At 42.7% G+C, this 17836-nt stretch overlaps 1 protein-coding gene across 9 annotated transcripts in view; it reads left to right on the top strand.

Moving 5' to 3' along the window:
• Positions 1-17836, top strand: part of Rbms3 (RNA binding motif single stranded interacting protein 3) — a 934572-nt gene that overhangs the window by 704697 nt on the left and 212039 nt on the right. For 5 of the 9 annotated variants that reach the window (XM_055601684.1, XM_055601682.1, XM_055601679.1 and 2 more), the window contains one exon: positions 1626-1673. The exons of the other annotated variants lie outside the window; for them this stretch is intronic. In XM_055601684.1, the coding sequence (XP_055457659.1) occupies positions 1626-1673 (48 nt within the window). The remainder of the gene's footprint in view (positions 1-1625; positions 1674-17836) is intronic. 9 annotated transcript variants of the gene reach the window in all.

The following is a 17836-nucleotide window of genomic DNA, read 5'->3' as shown; positions in this document are numbered from 1 at the left end:
GCACTACACACACATGCACATACCCACGTAAAATCAATCTTCAACAAAAATAATGCAAAACAAGTGTGTTTATTTTGGAAATGATATTGAGGTAGTTTCTATTTTAATCATTTTGTTTGTATTCCTCAACTACTGAACAGTAGCTAGTTTTTGCTATATTAATATCTGTTTCTATGTATACTGTAATTACAGATAGGCATATATATCAACATGGGACAAAAATTAACTCATGTTTCCCCTAAGTTTTGGATAGTAGCTTGAAGCTTCACATTTTATAAAACGGTATCTAGGAATTAATATCACTGTTACCAAAATCTTTGGAATTGCTTTCAAACTGATTCTGCTTCAGAGAGGGGCTGATCTTCAAGTCTGTAGGCTGCTTTCCTATTTCATGAGACCAGACCACTCATGACTGTGACTTATTTGTATTTGAATTCTGAGCAATACTTGCTTGTTCTTGTCACCCTAAGTGCTTTACTATGTTCACGGCCCTGTTTAGATGTGCTATTTCCTCAAGAGAATGGTTGGCATTAAAGCAGGAGGCAGATCTGTGAATGGTCTCAAAAGATACTAAATACAAAATCTTGAGCATAAGCATTTAAAGTGTAATATGGGTCATAGGGATGAAGCAAGAGTTCATATGGGGCCGCCTATCCCTGAATCTTTTTGGAGAGCGGGGAGTGGGCATATTCTTTTTCAGTTCTTAGAAGGGCAGCTGTAACCACAGGCTATGCACCCCTTTCCTGGCTCAGGGCTGGTTAGGAATGGGAAGAGAAGTGGGAAAGCACAAGAGATGGGGCAAGAGAGGGTTATGGGGTGGGTAGACATGACAGTAGTTTATATGTGCATGTGTGAGGATGTAATAAACCCATAATTGTGTGTAATTATATCAAAATAAAGGCATTAGAGAAAAGGTCATGATGGAGTTGCAGGAATTAAGGCTTCTCTGTCATTTTCAAAAGAGCTAGTACATTTACTCCCCAATCCCCAGGTTGCAATGACTACTTATAGCTTAACTTCTCCCTAGATCTTGCCACCTCCAATGTTATGACACTTTGAAAACATCCATTTACCCTCTGTTTCATAGGATCTATCCTTGCAGGCTGCACACAGGTTCCTGGGCCTGGGGCAAAGAGTGTTCTGGGCTCTACTCCCTGGTCAGAGTGATAAAAATAATGATAACTTGAGCTTTATGACACATTTGATCCATACAGTGTAAGACATGCAGGTTTTTTGTTAATCCCCTTTAAAATTATTTCTTTTGTTCTCCACTCTTACCACACTTCGGGTACCCTCCAGATGGGCTGTCTTATAAAACTCTTAAGTCAACTGAGGGAGGGCACGAACCTCCCACTGATTCCCAAAGGGAGCAATCAAACAGACCAAGAGGGAGATAGCGATGATCTGAGACCAGCTGGTCCCAGCAGCATGCACAGCCTGGTGGTGATGGAGACTACGAGTCAGCTATTCACTAGAGCCACAGTGCCTTGAGTGTTCGAGGGGTGGGGGTGGAGGCAGGCGAGTGTGCGACGCACATGGGGCCTTCTGACTTTTAAAGCTAAGATTCTGTTTTTATTTTCCTTTGGACTTCATTGCATTCTTTCTCATGCTCTTTTCATTCCAAGATTCAATCCCAAGACAGAATTATGGTACTTCACCAGCTGTTGTGTCAGGTAGGAAAATTCTAATTCCTTTCAGACTTAATTGGAGGGGAGAGATGGGGCTTGCTTGGTTGTCTCCAAAACTCTTCAAAGCAGTGATTCTCAACAGGGGTGGGAGGAGACTTTGCATTTCATTTTGGCAAGGGGAGGGATGAGCAGTGTGAGTCTGTTTACTGGGACAATCTGGCTTAGTGTCTAGAAAATAAATACACTGTCTTTAAAATAAAAGTTAAAATCTCAAAGATGCTTTGTTCATGCAAGATATGCAGAAGACTTAGTCAATGTTCTGTGTATCAGTGGGTCTCACTGTTTGACAAGTCATCAGAATTTCTGCACAGTGGGGGAAAGAGTTGACATTTATCAAGAAAGGGGGGGCACATATTAATAAAAAGAGATTGAGAAGCGCTGCTTTAGAGACCAGAATTTCTCAGAAGTCAGAGATACCCCATGTGCTTGCTTGGCTCCCAGGACAGGGTCTGATGTGTGGACTCAATTTGTTGAATGAATCAAAACTTCATTTTTTTCTAAGATGTTATATTTGGAATATCAAAAGTGACACTTCTGATATTCCATCTTCACCATGAGGTAGCGGGGGTTGCTATGAGGATACATGAGGGTCTTAAGCATTCAAGTATCAATATTTAATTTGTTCTGTGAACTTTAATGGTGCAATTTGGAGCTTAGTATGTATATGTAAGGAAATTGGTGCTTTTTAAAAATTCTTTGAGCCGCATAGGTATTGTGCTTTGAACTTAATTTTTACTTTTGCTCTGTTGCAAAAAAGAAAATAAACACAAGTATAAAATAACTTTTTTTGGTTAATTTATTTTAATTAACTGAAGAGTAGTACAGAGCATGGGAGCATGGACCTCTTTGAGTCTCTGGCATGTTAGGTGGTTAAAAACACTCACATGGAACCCAGAAGGTCATTGGAAAGAGTGCATGGAACCATGGTTCATGAAATGCCCAAAAGAACGCAGGAAGCAATTGAGTGCGGCAGAAATGGCTCCATTGAAGAGCATCTCACTCAGGTCCACTGTACTTTCCTGACCCAGCATCTGAAGGGTGGCCCTTCCTCGTGCCCTGTGCAGATTCCTTTAGTTATCCTAATGGACAAGGTCATCTCAGAGCTGAGCGAATGTCCTCACTGAGTAGCACAGAGCTGGCTTCCAACTGGACATCACCTTGGTACTCATGGTCTCCACGGATTGCCATTCATTAAAATGTCAATGCACCTGTCATATTCTAATGTGTTCTTTGCATTTCAAACATGTAACACTGGAGAGGAGACTTGGTTATGCATAGCTTTTAATTTCTTTAACCCCTGGCTTCTTTGACAAGATGTTTATACTCCTCATAATTAACCAACATTAATAGTAACAACCAAATATCCTTCCATCTTTAATAACACAGTGAATGCCAGGCATGGTTGAATTCCTTAATCCAGGAATTTAACAGGCAGAGCTACGCACATCTCAGTGAATTCAAGACCAGCCTTATCTACATGTTGATGAGTTCTAAGCAAGTATATTGTGAGACAGTGTGTGTGTGTGTGTGTGTGTGTGTGTGTGTGTGTGTGTGTTAGACAATAAATATGGAAAGACATTCACACAAACACATCACAATGAAAATTGCAAGCTGCTTGTCAGAACTGTTTACTTTAAGATCATGAGTCCCCTGCTATACAAATTAATCTTGGCAAGAAACAATGCCTTACTTCAAGAGTTTTCATCTGATTCCACTGAAACTGTCAAGCAGATAAATGATTTGTTAAAATAATACTTAAAGAAAACCTTAAGTATGTAATGTGTTTGTAGAATGATAAATAGAAACACAGAGAAATATTTAAAATCCAAGATGTGGAGCTTGTGAGTCGACTCAGTCATTGCAATGCTTGCTGGAGGCCCTTAGTTCAGTCCTGAAACACACACACAAAAAAAGCCAGACATCCAGAAATGCAGGGCAGGCAGAGACCAGCCAGCCTAGCCTACGAAACGAGCCCCAGACTAAGGAAATACCCTACCTTAATTACAACAGTGGATGTTTCTCAAGGAATGACATTCAAAGTTGACCCCTCTTTATCCCCACAAGCACGTGCATACATGCATATCTACAGCTATCCACATGTGAACACATATAAACATGTAACCTCCAAACACACACACAGGAAAGCCCGATATGATACGTGGCTAATAAAATATATATTAAGTTGCCAATAGTGGAGTACAAAGAAAGAGACTAATAGGATGCATTTATGGAAAACCACATTTTATACTGAGCTTATCCTCATAATTTCGGACAGCGGACTGACCCTATTGCAAAATTGTACTCGCCTTAGGCTTTTGCCTAAATAGCAATAGATGTACTGTCAAAAATGGTCACTATCACAGTGGTAAACAATTTAATTGGCATTTGTACAGTTATGTATCTTTTGTCCAAATGTTGATTCTGAGTCTGATAAGGTAATAACTCTTTTCCAAATATCCCAATGTCCCAGAATCAAGTGATTTAGTTGATTAGCTTTTGTCAATATATGAGCCAACCAAATCGCTCTAATATATTGGAATTCAAGATACTAACTTAATTATCCACAGGCATATAATCAAACCTATTCACTCCCATTCAATCAATATTTCAAACATTATCAAACTATTTCACAGGTGCTAGGTACTAGGCTAAGTATTGAAGATGCAGATATGAATAGAAAACCCATCCTTAGTGAAAAATTATCATGGTTCAATTTGATTTTGCTGTTTCTTGGGATGTTATTTGTGATGATATAAACACAGAGAAACAAGAATATTGAAAGATTTGAGGTACAGAGGAACAATATGAATTGGAAGAAGGACCGGTAAGGCTGGTTTACCAGATAGACGAGCACAGGGAGGTCTATTGGGAATACACTACAAAGTACGTCAGCTTTAGCCTGGGAAACAGCATGAGGGTGTAGAATGGCAGCAAGTCATTGGAGATTTGAGGGCAGAATACAACTTTGACATATATCAAAGTTAGGTCTGTGTGGTTCTCACTTGAAGTAAGGATTCCTTGTTCTTTCAGTGGTATGTCATCTGTTTTGTTTTGTTTTCATTTATCCAACCTCTGTTGGTAACCTACTATATGTTAGCTTGTGTTCAGTGCTGAAAAGAGAACTTCTGGTTAGGAATAAAAGACATTACTTATGAATGGCTTACTAGAGCAATGTAAATGCTTTGCGATAAATTTTTTAATTCATAGATAAAATTCTCCAAGTTCAGAAGCTACTTGCACCATTTTTTTTAGTTGTGGACACTTGGGAAAATTACTGAACTTTCTGTAGTTCTTTATCTGGGGAAGTACTAACCTTGTAAGGTGGTTGTAAGCATTGATTAAGTTAAGCCAGAACCAATCCCAGCATAAACAGAATATTCAAATAGTGTTCACTACAGCCACACTAATCTTTATTGGCACAGTATGTTATGTTGGTACAAAAACGAGCAATGGACATGAACTAAAGGCCAGAGAAGATTCCAGGAAAATAATTCTCTAAACATAGAAATGACACATGGGAATTAGCTAAGTAAAAACATACAGAGCTCATAGTTTCAGACCAAGGAAGCAACTTGTCCAAAGGCTTTCGAGAGCAGTGGATGGAAAGGTTTGAAACTGCAGGTGGATTAGCAGGACACAGATAAACAGAGAGAGAGATGGGAGTGAGGAAATTAGCCTAAGTAGTAGGTCAGCTGTAGCAGCATTGTCAGGTGTGGCAACTTGAACTTTATTTTGATGACAATGGAAATGTTTTGAGTTGAAGAATGACACAATCACTCTACCTATAGGATGGAGACTATCCAGAAAACAGGCAAAAAGAGAAAAGGGCCAAACAGCACTGAGGAACCTGAGGAAGAAGTCATGGTAGCAAGTAGTCCCATTCTGGAAACGACCATGACATTGAGTGCTAGCGAGTTTCTGATAAGTGAAAGACTTGGAATACAATGGATGTTGAATCAACTGAGTGCCAGGCTGGATGTCAAAATAACAAAGCATAGGTCTTCCACCCCTGCAGCTCAGTGACCTAACATGTCCCTTTAATGAGCTAAACGGAAGGAAGAGCAAGCCTGCTCCATGCAGATAGTTAGAGGCCAGCCTGGGCTGCAGAGAGGGACTTCATTTTCCTGCCTCACCCCAAATCAAACTGAACAAAACCATTGGCAAAGCAGTGTAAAAAGCTGGCTTTGCAGTCTCTGCCAGCTACTGACACAGATTTGCACTCGAGAGCCTCCTTATGTTGCAGACAGGGAGGCTTAGCTGAAGCCTAGCTTCACACTGTCTCCCCTCGCGTGAGAATTCCTTTTGAAGCCTCCCCCATATAATCAGCAAGATGGGGGATAGTGTTTAAGCATCTTCAAAGAAGGAAGCTGTTTTTCAAGCTCTCAACAACATGTGTTCTCCTGGATTCCATGAGATAATTCCAAATGACTTCCATCTCATCTCTTAATTAAAAATTAGGTCCATTAGTGGTTCCAATTAGCAACAATTAACCATTAAATTGTGTTTACTGTAAGAGACCCGACACAGTTATAAGCGCTCCCACAAGCCATGCTTCGAAGTCAATTTCCTTTCGCCCCTCAAACACTGCGTGCTTCTTTGATGGCAAGAAGGCATTCCTTGAACTGTACTAAGTAATTGCATCTCTTTCTTTTCAGTAAGTTGTAATGAGCGGGAGTTTGCTCCACTCGGCTCTTCAGGCAGCAGATACTGGCTGACTCTCTGCAGTATTGCAAAGACGCAGAAGGCCGGGCTCTGAAGAGCAAGCTCTGGCACAGTGGGTGACAAAGTTCAGAAGCTGTCTGCCCAGCAGGCTGCCCATTAAAAAGGAGACTTGTACAAGCATTAGGCACATGGGTATATGCACACCGAGTCATCGTGTTCCTGCTGGTGCATTTTGGGAATGCAGTTTTCAGTGATCTAGTCAAGTGACTTCATCTATAGAAAGACGGAGCAAACAAACTCTTCTTACACATGAAAGCATTTATCTCAGTGGTTTTGTTTGCTTGTTTGTTTTCATGAGTGTGTGTGTGCGGGTACATATGTGTGCACTGGCTTACATTAGGAGTGTGTTTGTGTGTGCAGAAGCACAGTTGACGTCCAGTGTTTTCTTCAATCGCTCCCCTTGTCTACCGGGATTACCAGTAGGCTACCACACCTACCTCGACCCAGAGATCTTAGCCCTCAGCCTCATGCTTATAAGCCAAGCACCGTATCCACTGAAGCTCAGTGTTTTGGCACCAACCCCGTGTGGGACGCACTGTGACGTGCAAAATCATGCACTTTATTTTAGTGCCCAGCAGGCGTTGTCTGTGGAAGGCCGCCCAGGGAAAGAGTGTCTGCAGTGCCTCATGTCTTTCCCACCGTAGCATGAATGAGCAATGCCAATTAAGGCTGGCAGAGCAGTGTTCCCTTAGACCTAGAGAAGATGGCTCAGACGGTCAAGTGTTGAGCATGCAAGCCAGAGGGTCTGAGTTCATCCCCCAGACTGACCTGACATGATAACGCCCGGCATGGCTGTGTGGATTTGTAACTGCAGCATTGGGGTGAAACCCGTGGATCCTTGGGACTCACTAGCACCTGCCCTCGCCAAGTAAGTGAGTTTCAGGTTAAGGAAAGACTCTGTCTCCAAACCAAAGCCAGTAAGAACAACTCATACAATGTGGACAGTATCCTGAGGAAGGACAGCCCAGAGGTTGACTTCTGTCCTACACATATGAAACACACAAAGACACACACACATGCACACGCACACACAAACCCCTCCCACACACAGACGTACACACAGAGAGACACACACATTCATGCACACACTTCATTTATTATTACAGCACAAAGATAGTCAACTGACCGGGTTTGGTCTACCTGCTGTAATTTGCCCTCCCCACCCACATCAGTGTATTTTCTTAAGTATCTCATGCTAAGTGCTGTCCTTTAAAACAAACATCTTCGTCCAAAGTGGCAGAGCCTGGGACAGCTGGAGAAACATTTCTTAGCATGGTCCTACCACTACTAGAGGTGTCTTACCAGGCATAGCTGCTCCTCTGAGTGCACTTATCTGTGTCTTATTTTAAAACCGACCATTTTGTAGTGTGATCGCAAGCCTGATGGAGACACGGGTGTTTTCTGCATGGCAGTCACAGCAAAGTACTCCTTGGGGACACAGTGAGCACATAGGTGTGCGGGCAGCACCACACAGTTGTTTCACAGCACGGTTCTTCAGCGAGGGGGAGGCCCAAGAGAAGCAGCTGAGGTGTCACCTACATGGTTCATGGGTAACTCACTTTGACTCACTTCCCGGTGCTGTATATATGCCCATCACCAGAAGGGCACAGGCGAAGTAAGAGGCAGCAGAGGAAAACAAGGCATTCAACGCCTTCTGTATAGATCATATGGGTTTAGAAGTAGGAACTACCTGCCCACGATCCACAGACCTGATGTGGACAGCTCAGAGTTCCATTTGTAATGAGCAGCTTACACTGGACACTTGGGGCTCAGTGAGAGACGCCAGCTGGGAGTGGACCGTGAGGGACTGCTTGCTGAAGGCAGGCTGGAGACACAGGATACTGAAGAGACACGGCCGACAGCCATGTTAGCATTTCTGTAGACTCCACGGCAAATTAGTTTATCAGAAAGCAACATGCTGGAACCATCTGATTGTAGGTCCCTGTTGCAAGGCTTTCTGTGTGCGATAGCAGAGTGTCTCCACCCCTCCTTTCTTACAGGAATGCTAGATGGTGTCAGCATTTTAAAATGCTGCTGGCTCCCTTGAGCTCCCTTGGCTCCCTTGGCTCCCTTGGCTCCCATGACACCAGTTATGTCCCTTGTTCAAGGAAGAGATGAAGTGCCGGGGTCCAGGAGGCTCAGCCTGTGTCTCTCACTACAGGAATGCAGGGATTACTTTTGCGTACACAGTGTCGAGTGAAGAAACTAAACTACGTCCCTTTGTACCTGGGCCATCGGGACAGTAGGAAGTAGATAGGACATGTTGGTGTTTTGCTTCCTGGCTCCTAAATGCCAGTTAGTTTGGTATACTTTGTATCATTTATTTGTTTGTTTTCAAGAAATGGAATCTTACTATGTAACTCCAGCTGGTCTCCTTCTAAAATGCTAGGATTTCAGGCATGTACTAATATTTCCCATATGTTTCTCGTTTTCAGTCTGTGCTTTATATTACATAACCCTTAATTTTATGAACCTCTAACACCTTCACTCTAGAGGTATGCAGACTAGCTCTCACTTAAATATATATGGGAAAGGGTGGCTAATATATCAATCAGTGGTAGAATGGCACGGTCAAGGCACCAGAATTAATCTTCCCACTATGCAAACATCAAACATGCACACGTGCGCGCGCGCACATACTCACACACGCAGGCACACATACGAATAACTAGGAGGAAATACAGATGAGATAAGAGAAGCTGGAATGATACAGAGGTTCAGGGAGAAGGCAAGACACAACCAGCCTTGACAATGCCTTGATCTTGTGAGAGTTCTCCAACACTCCGTGGTGTGAGCCACCCACAGCCTTTGATTTGAGTGGGAAAACGTGTTTTTACATACGAAGTGTATTTAGACTCAAGAGGTCGCACGTGATTCCTGGCCCCACTATTTAGTAATTAAATCTCCGCGAGGGATCTTCCTCAGACTGCTTCTCCTCCCTCTTAAGTGTAAGTAAAAATCCATGACTAGCTTCCTATCTGTGCGCAGCAGTGAGAGAATTCACCGGTGTGACATGCAAAGTTCCTGGGGAGTAGCCAGTTCCTAAGAAGTGTCACATAATTGACACCCTATGCTCAGGAAGTGCGAGGGTTTTCTTGAGTCTCAGTAACCGCAGTTGCTATGGGAGAGCCACACATAAAAGCAAAATGGAATTTTAGAGTTTATGACACACAGCAGAGGAAATATATAGGAGTTAATTCCACATTTGCTTTGTTGGGGGAATTGGTATAGCATTGTTAGTTGAGTTACATAATAAATAAGTTTTAGCATTATAAATAAGAAAAATTATATAATCCACAGCAGTAAAACGCTGACAAAATAATAACTATTTATTATTTTGAGGGCTAAAATATATGCATGGGAAGAATTTGGAAACATAACATGCTTGCTGTATGTGCTTTTAATTGCTGTTATATAAACTTTGAAAATTTGCTTAGCAAATAGCATAATTTACTAAACTTTTAATAGTGGTTTTCAAATATGTGTAATATTAAGGAGATACTTTATTTTTAATTTTTTAATCTTTGAAATCAAAATATAATTACATTTCTCCTTTCTCTCTCCTCCCTTCAAATACCCCTATAGTGAAAACGAGGTCTTTATTCACTAATTGTTATTCCATGCATATGTGTATATACACACACATTCCTAAATCCAGCCTGTTCCGTCCACATAATGTCACTGTTATTATCAAGAACATGTGGCAAAATTGACAGGACAGTGGAAATGACAGGGTGACAACTATGGTATGTGCTCCATCCATCCCTGACAGCAATGGACAGACGGACGGTTCTCCCAATCCCACCCTTCATGTCTCCTCTCAGCAGACTTTGAGAGGAGTCTTCTCAGTGTCTTCTTAGAGATGTGGCTTACACTTTTTGAGCGCCCACAGTCACTGTTAAGTTTTATGTGAATTCATTAAACACCTGCCAGAAGGTCATTGTCTAACAGCTGCCTGCGCTTTCAGTATTTTTCATATCGGAATCTAATTTCAAGTGATGTATTCCCTTCTTTGCGGGCAGTTAGAAGTATCTACAGTCTTCCCAGTTCAGTTAATGTGAGACTCTCTGTCTTTGGTGTTTTTTTGGAATTGACATGAAGCACTTAAAATTAGGCCCATACATAATACATTTTAAATAACATATTGATTTTAAGTCTAACTTCCACATGATAACTATACATACATACAGTCTATTATTATATACATATATTTTGGTTTTCTGCTTAAAACAATATTGCCTACGACAATTTGTTTCTTTGAGATGTACACCACATAATATTTATAGCTTTCAAAGTCAAGTGAGTTTCATTCTCAAGTCCATTTGCTGCCTAAGATCCTGCTTATACTGAATTCTTTCAGATGGCTTTGCTTTATTCATTCTGACAACGTGGAATCTATCAGGCCTATCCCATTTTCCTCATTGGAACCGTACTCTCTGGTGTATTTATTGTGCTTCCCCTTTGATTAAATATTGATGGAAAAGCCATCCACTAACTCACCTTCACACTATACACCAAAGCCACAATCACTCCAATCATTCCCTTACAAATGGGAACAAAGCCTTGAGCAGGCTTTAAACCAATAGCGTCCTTTATTCTGTATGAGGCGGGCATACCTTCAATGGACACCAAAGCTATGGTGGCTGCAGAGTGACAGGTGGCGGACTCCTGCAAGGCACACTTTGGTTACTTCATGTAGCTGCTCTGAGCCCAGATGCCTGTCTGGGAGACTTATCCGCCAGGAAAGGCGTGCAACTCCAGACTCGGGGAACTTGAGGCTTATTCGCAAACGAGCAATTACTTTAGCAATTACTTTTGCCTCTGCTTGTAGTAGAAGGTCTGGGTGGAGGATGGTTCTGCAGTTCAAAGCATGGACTGTTCTTCCACAAGACCAAAATTGGATCCTGGGATCCACGTCAGGTGGCTCAAAACCACTTGTAACTCCATCTCTGGCTTCCTCATTTGGATCCTGCGGACATCTATGCTTACGCACATTTACCCTCCATCCACATATACATATAACTTAAAATAATTATGAATTTTCAGAGTCATGGGAAAGCATTTACATATTTCAGGTATCTGTGTGGAACATGAAAACCTGCAAACCAAAGACTAGAGACCAACTATTGCCAAGCCTGTAGGTTCCCTTAGAGGGAGATGCAGGAGTGCCTATCTATGGCACAAGGCTGCTGAAAGAGCAAGTTGTGTGTGCAGCTGGGAAAGGCTTCAACACTGGACAGCTTGGGCCACATTGGGTGTGTTCAGGAAATGAAAGGCTCTTTGGGCTGCTCCCTTCTTCAGCCTTCTCCAGCAGGCCAGAGGGCTGGAGCAGGGCATCCCCTGGTCTTTGACAGGGGTCCGGTGGCCATCGAAATTTCTCTGGAAAGGGTGGTTCGTACATTTACAGGGAGTGCTTGCCCATGTTTTGCAGCACTCCCTCATTTCGGGGCTGGGTGGGATGATTGTGATCAACCTTTGGGAACTGTTTGATTGGACACATTATGAGCTTGCAGATAATCACAGCTAGCTGAAGGCTACTGGAAAATTCCCCATGAATTCTCCCAATGTCTGACTCAAGAACAATTATAACATTGCCTGGAAAATACAGCCAAATATAGAGTGGACCTGATAAAGGATAAATACAGACACTAGATAGGCCAGGAAAAAAAGTGCTTTGTTCCTTGCATGCACATGCATTGGGGGCACGTGGACTTGCGTCTACAGGGCACACACCCTTGGAGTGTCTTATGCATTGCCTCTGATGGCACAGTCACTCTAGAAGAGTGTTCATGGCCCCCTCAAATCAGTTCCTTAGAGCACAGGGGATCCTCTCATTCATATTTATGTTCCTTCCCCCATTTTAGAGTTTCTGATCTTTTTAAGTTCCAAATATGAGGCCTATCATTTTTGTTCATAACACGACTATCTCATCTCCTCCTTTATGTGAGGATAAATGACACCTTTGATCTGATCCTCAAGTGCTTTCTTACCATTTCCAGACCCCGCTTCTTCATTTTTCCACACTTTCTATGCTGTTTTATCAAATGACATCCACCCCCCTTTAAATCAGTTGAGATTCCTCCCGTTTTGTTGTTGTTGTTGTTGTTGTTGCCTTGTATGCTTTTTGAGATGAAGTCTTGCTATGTTGCCTAGGGTGTCTCGAGTTTTCAGCCTTCCTACCTTGGCTTCCTGAATGATGAGACATGAGGCGTGTGATGCCATGTTAGCTCTTCCTTCTGTGTTCTCAGTCCCGTCTGTCTTGTACTGTTCTTATTGGCTTAAAGAATAAATCAGCCTCCATCTTGCTTGCCTCTCTCCAGTGCAGTCTTGCTTATGGTGACTTTTCCTCTGCCTGACAGCATGGGTATGAATCCATCTTCAGTTTCTCACGGGGCTCCTGCTAGGACTCTTTGAATTGTGTCATTCACTCTCTTTCTCAGTGGTATCTAACCACCTGCTCCCTATCCTTGAGCTGCCTCAAACACGACTTCTGCTGGAAACGTCATGCCAGTGTTTTCAGCAACTGCCTTTGTATTCCTGTCTATCCTCCCACGCTGGCCAGTTCACAGTCACAACTTCAGTCCTCTTCAGTCTCTTCTGCAAACCCCCTTGGGGTTTTGGAAAGCCTCTGTAGAGATTGTTTCTCTATGCTAAAGTTAAGTGTAGCTGTGCTTTAGAATTATGAGGGTCTTTGGCAGGAATGTGGACCACAGGTGGTCTCTGTGGGTAAGAGCTATATGGCTTACTATTCATCGAAGCTTGGAGCTGAAGAGAAAATCTCTCACAGTTTTTTCTTCTACTGTGCTTCAAACCTCGGAAAGAAAAAAGCATTTTTGACACAGTCTTTCTTATTTGTATATATTCTAACACACTGAATGGCAATCAGTTAAAGCCATTCTGCTCCCTCCCGACCTTCACCTTTTAATCCTATTACTGCAGTTCTTTTCTGGGTTCGCACCTGGATCTTTCTTCCAAACTCATCCTTCACACAGATCTGGAATACATTTTGAGATTAATATTTTAAAACACTTAATGTACAAAGACGTGGTCTTATTAACATTGGTAAATGACTATCCCTACCAACCGGTTCCTGTTGAGAAGTTGAAATCATGTCATATTTGCTTACCTTACGTGGTTTTCTCTTATAGCAAACCAACTGGGAATTAGTACACACCAGAGCTGTGTGTGGTGAGTGTTCAAACTTCATTCTGTGGCTTTGACAAATGCCATGACAAAAAGTGGCTGAGGGGGCAGAGGGAGTTGATTTCCAGCTTTCCATCATTGAGGGTAGTCAAGGCAGAAGCTCAGGCAGGAGCTGGAAGCAGAACCCAAGGGGGAAACGTGGCTTGCTTGTTCACTCACAGGTTCATGCTTACTTAGCTTTCTTACATAGCTTGGAGCCAGCTGTCCAGGGTATGGTGCTGCCCATGGTGGTTTAGACCTTCCTGCATCAATTAACAATTAAGACAGTCCTCATGGACATATCAACAGGACAATCCAATCTGGTGGTCTTTCAACCCAGGCTTTCTCATATGACTCAAGACTGTGTAAGGTTGATAATCAAGACTAACTAGAACAGTTAGCATAAAGGACGGCGCTCCCCTGCGATGGCTGAGTCTGATGTGGTCACACAACGGACTGCAGTGCAATTACTACCTCTCAATTTTGGGCTGAGAGCAGTCCTAGCATTTTCCCCAGAATACTGCATTTCTTCTAAAGCTAGTCTCCAAGTAAACTAGGTTTGAGTTTCTGTGGGTTATTCTAAATTTTTCTTAGCTTCATCCATTGGAGACCATGTGTAAGGAGCCTGTGTCAACTCATGGTGAAAACACACAGGCCTTGGAAAGGGGTAGCAAAGAAGCTGAAGTAGAAGCATTTTCCAAGATGTTCATTTGCAAAGTCTCTGCCTCATATAACTTCCAGACCTTGGCTGTGGGCAGTAGCGGTGTGGGGCAGGAGAGGCTGCCAGGCACCCACTACTCTCTTTGAGTACTCTAAGTTATGGTAAGCTGAGAGTGTTGCTTTCACCTGGATTGACATCCCACCAGCCCCCCACCAGGTGAGGGACACTTTGACGTGGTGTTGAGCTGTCCTGTGTGAAGGACGCCACAATAAAAGCCTTTGGAGCTTGCCTTGCTTAAGACTGCAGGTCATCACACCACAACGTTCGCCCCTTCAAACTACGCCTTTTGCTTCCACATTGCAAGCCATTCTGGCCTGTTTCTCTTTTCTAATAGACACCACGACTTGTGGGATTCACGGTTTTCAAACTTCGATAGGGGATTAAAGGCATGTGTTTGATCAGTCAGCTTGCTTATCTTTCCCTCTTTTGGCTTCATCTTTTTCTTTATTCGATACTACAGTGTTTTCTACAGGCCTAGAAGCTGACTTTGATCCCCTTGAGGAACAAGGTGAGCTAAAAATCAATAAAGGCTGGAAATGGAGCTCCCCAGTGTGTCACTCACCCAGTTAAGAAGGACAAATCAAAGTCCACAAGAAAGTATAAGTCACCCCCTGTCACTGCTGCCTGCAAAGTCCATTCTTCAGACTCCTTTCTGGGATGTTCCTCCTCCCACCCCCTGAATTCCCAGAAGCATCCTCTGGCCAGAGAGGCTGATGGGATGAACTAGCTCTGAGAGCTTTCTTTCCTACCTGGCCAAAGCTGGCTTCCTGGAATTTTTTTTTTCATGTCATCTGCAGCCTCTACTGACCCATGTCTTAAAGATCTCCAGTGTTATTACTCTCTCTCTCTCTCTCTCTCTCTCTCTCTCTTTCTCTTTCCTCCTCCCTCCCTTACTCCATGGACCCCTTCCCTACTCTCTTTCTAGTTTCCATAGCCAGGAGTATCATCACTTGATCCTGAATCTTTGGAACTCACTCTGTCAGGACCTGCTATGTCCTTCCTTCACTCTAAGTGTTAGGGGCTGACTAGCTCACCACCCTACCGGCTTCCTTTAAATCACTGACAGGTCTTAGACACTTAGAGTACAAAGACAGGACTGTTGCTCTTACTACTCAGTGTTCACACTCAAAGTTGTGTGTGTGCATACACACAGAGAGCAGAGAACAACTCTGTTGGCATTTTTCAAACTCTGGCTGTCATCCTTGCAAGCCATTTACTTTATCCACTGAGCCATTTCCCAAGTCCTCACACTCATTTTTTTTTTAATGAAAATGCAATATTTTCAGAAGATTCATTTGAAGGTTTTCATCACTGAATTTTGTTTCAAATAAACAGAAGAAAAAAAAAAGATTGTATTAGTGTTTTGGATGCTGGTATTTTTTTTTCCTACCAGACTTAAAATATATGATTCTCCCTCCTTATATTTTCTTTAGACGATTGTGACCCTTGGGCAGAAATAGTAAGATGCATATGACACCCAGTTTTTCAAAGTCATCTTCTTTCAGAAACACTAACCTGCTTCCCACTCTTCCGCCACTGTGGAGACATGGTCCCCAAATGTCAGCCTGCACTGCAAGGCCTTTACTGTGAAGACAGCTGCTCTCTTGAGGTACTCGTCACCAAATCTGATGATGGGAGTTCAGTCTCAGTTACCATGTGATGATGAGGGGGAGGACTGACTCCTGTGGGTTGTTCTCCTTTTGCATATTACAGCATGTGTGCACACACATGCACACACATACGCACACATATACACACAGACACACACACAGAGACACACACACACATACACAAACACACATATTTGTATACCTACACACAGATACACACATGCACACACACAGATGCAATCAATCAATCAATCTAATGTAAAACTGAAATCTTTGGTTGATTTTTTCTTTTTTTTACATCCAACACATGCACCTCTTAGTAGTATCATCCTAAGTGACTCTCCTGTGGCACCTTCTGAAAAGAGTATTCCACAGTTTTTGGTGCTGAGGTTCCTGATACTCACACAGTCCTCTGGTGCCGATAACAGCCCATCCTCATTCCTCATTTCGCTTTTTCACCATGAGCTAAGAGCCAGTGCCTCGTCTCCTACAGAGTCCTTGGGACACAGGCATCCAGGTGGTGCATTGGCATTGTAAATGATAAGTTGCTATTTGTCATTGATAAGCCTGAAGATCCATGCCAATCTGTTAGTGTCAGTCTGCGATATCAACTGCATAATAGGGAGAAGCAGGGAGAAACGGCCAGTCAGGGGACATGTTACTGGTTTGCTATAAGTAAGAGGTTTAGCCAAAATCAAACAATGTTCACATAACAAGAACATTAGTTTGTATTTTCTCCTGCCCACCTTTTTATTTGTCTTTTTCTTTTCCTATTCCTGTTAGTCCATTATGGGTTTAACCAATGTTTTCTATGTGACACTGAGAACTCTTGCGGATAAACAGTGTTTGTGAGAACAAATTTCAATCTTTTGAAAGTCGTTCTTTTTATTGTTTCTGTCCATAGATTTTAGCTCCTTCAATTCTTATGGCCAAAGAGATACTTTCTTCCTTTGCATCGGTTTAAGATTGGACATAAAAATATAAAGTAAGCATCCATTCTGTTGCTTTTCTAAATTATTTTAGCATCCATGCAAATGAAGTATTCCTGTGTTTTCTTTAGGAAGGTGTGTGTGTGTGTGACTGTCACTCTTGAACTTGGCTAGTTTAAGGTGTGAGTGCTTCCTGTGTAACCTGCGTGACCCTTTTAATCAGCTGGATTGCCTCCCCTCAGCTTCACTCTATACGGAGTCTGTGGGCTGTAAAACCCACATGGCTGGCATTTGAATTTATCACTTAAGCCACTTAGACTCCAAATCCATATGAAGAGCTAGTCCCATGTAAGGCCAGAATATATGTGCTTTTCAGTTCCCCAGATCCTAAAACCCTCTACTTAGGACTCTCACCAGGGCAAAAAGAAGTGATATTGGTTCTCAGGCCTGGCCTGAGCCCAACAGCTGATTAGTGCGTGAAAAAAAAATGTATTCACCTCCGCAGTAGGTTCTGCTCCAGACACATTCTCTGTATGCCCCTCTCAGTCACCCACAGAATGAGAAGACAGCAGAGGTTCACTGGGCAAGAGAGTTTGCTTACTTCACCATATTGTGTCAGGGGACATGTTGACAAACAGGAAATAAACATGGAAGAAGAGGAGCACTAAGCCCGGTCTCCTCTCTCTGACTCTGTTTCTCTCTCGTCCTCTCCACCTATAAATGAAGAGGGTAATGCCAAGAGAGTAGTATATGAGAGGCAGCCATGAATTTTTGGCATTATCAAGACTCAGCCTTCCTTTTGTCTCAAAAGTCTACATTTACAACTGTCCTACTACGCTCCTCTATTGCTGTGATAAGCACCATGATGGAAAACAGTCTGGGAGGAAAGGGTTCCTTTGGCTCACACATCCCGATTGCTAGCGTGTCTAAAAAAACCAGGCAGGAAGGTGGAGGCAAGAACGTAAGCAGGCAGCAGAGGGGTCA

Source organism: Psammomys obesus, unplaced genomic scaffold, assembly GCF_907164565.1.
Source record: "Psammomys obesus unplaced genomic scaffold, mPsaObe1.curated_primary_1811, whole genome shotgun sequence".
In the NCBI taxonomy this organism is placed as follows: Eukaryota; Metazoa; Chordata; class Mammalia; order Rodentia; family Muridae; genus Psammomys; species Psammomys obesus.
The sequence above is the reverse complement of the archived record's forward strand: the minus strand, read 5'-3'. Positions and strand labels throughout refer to the sequence as shown.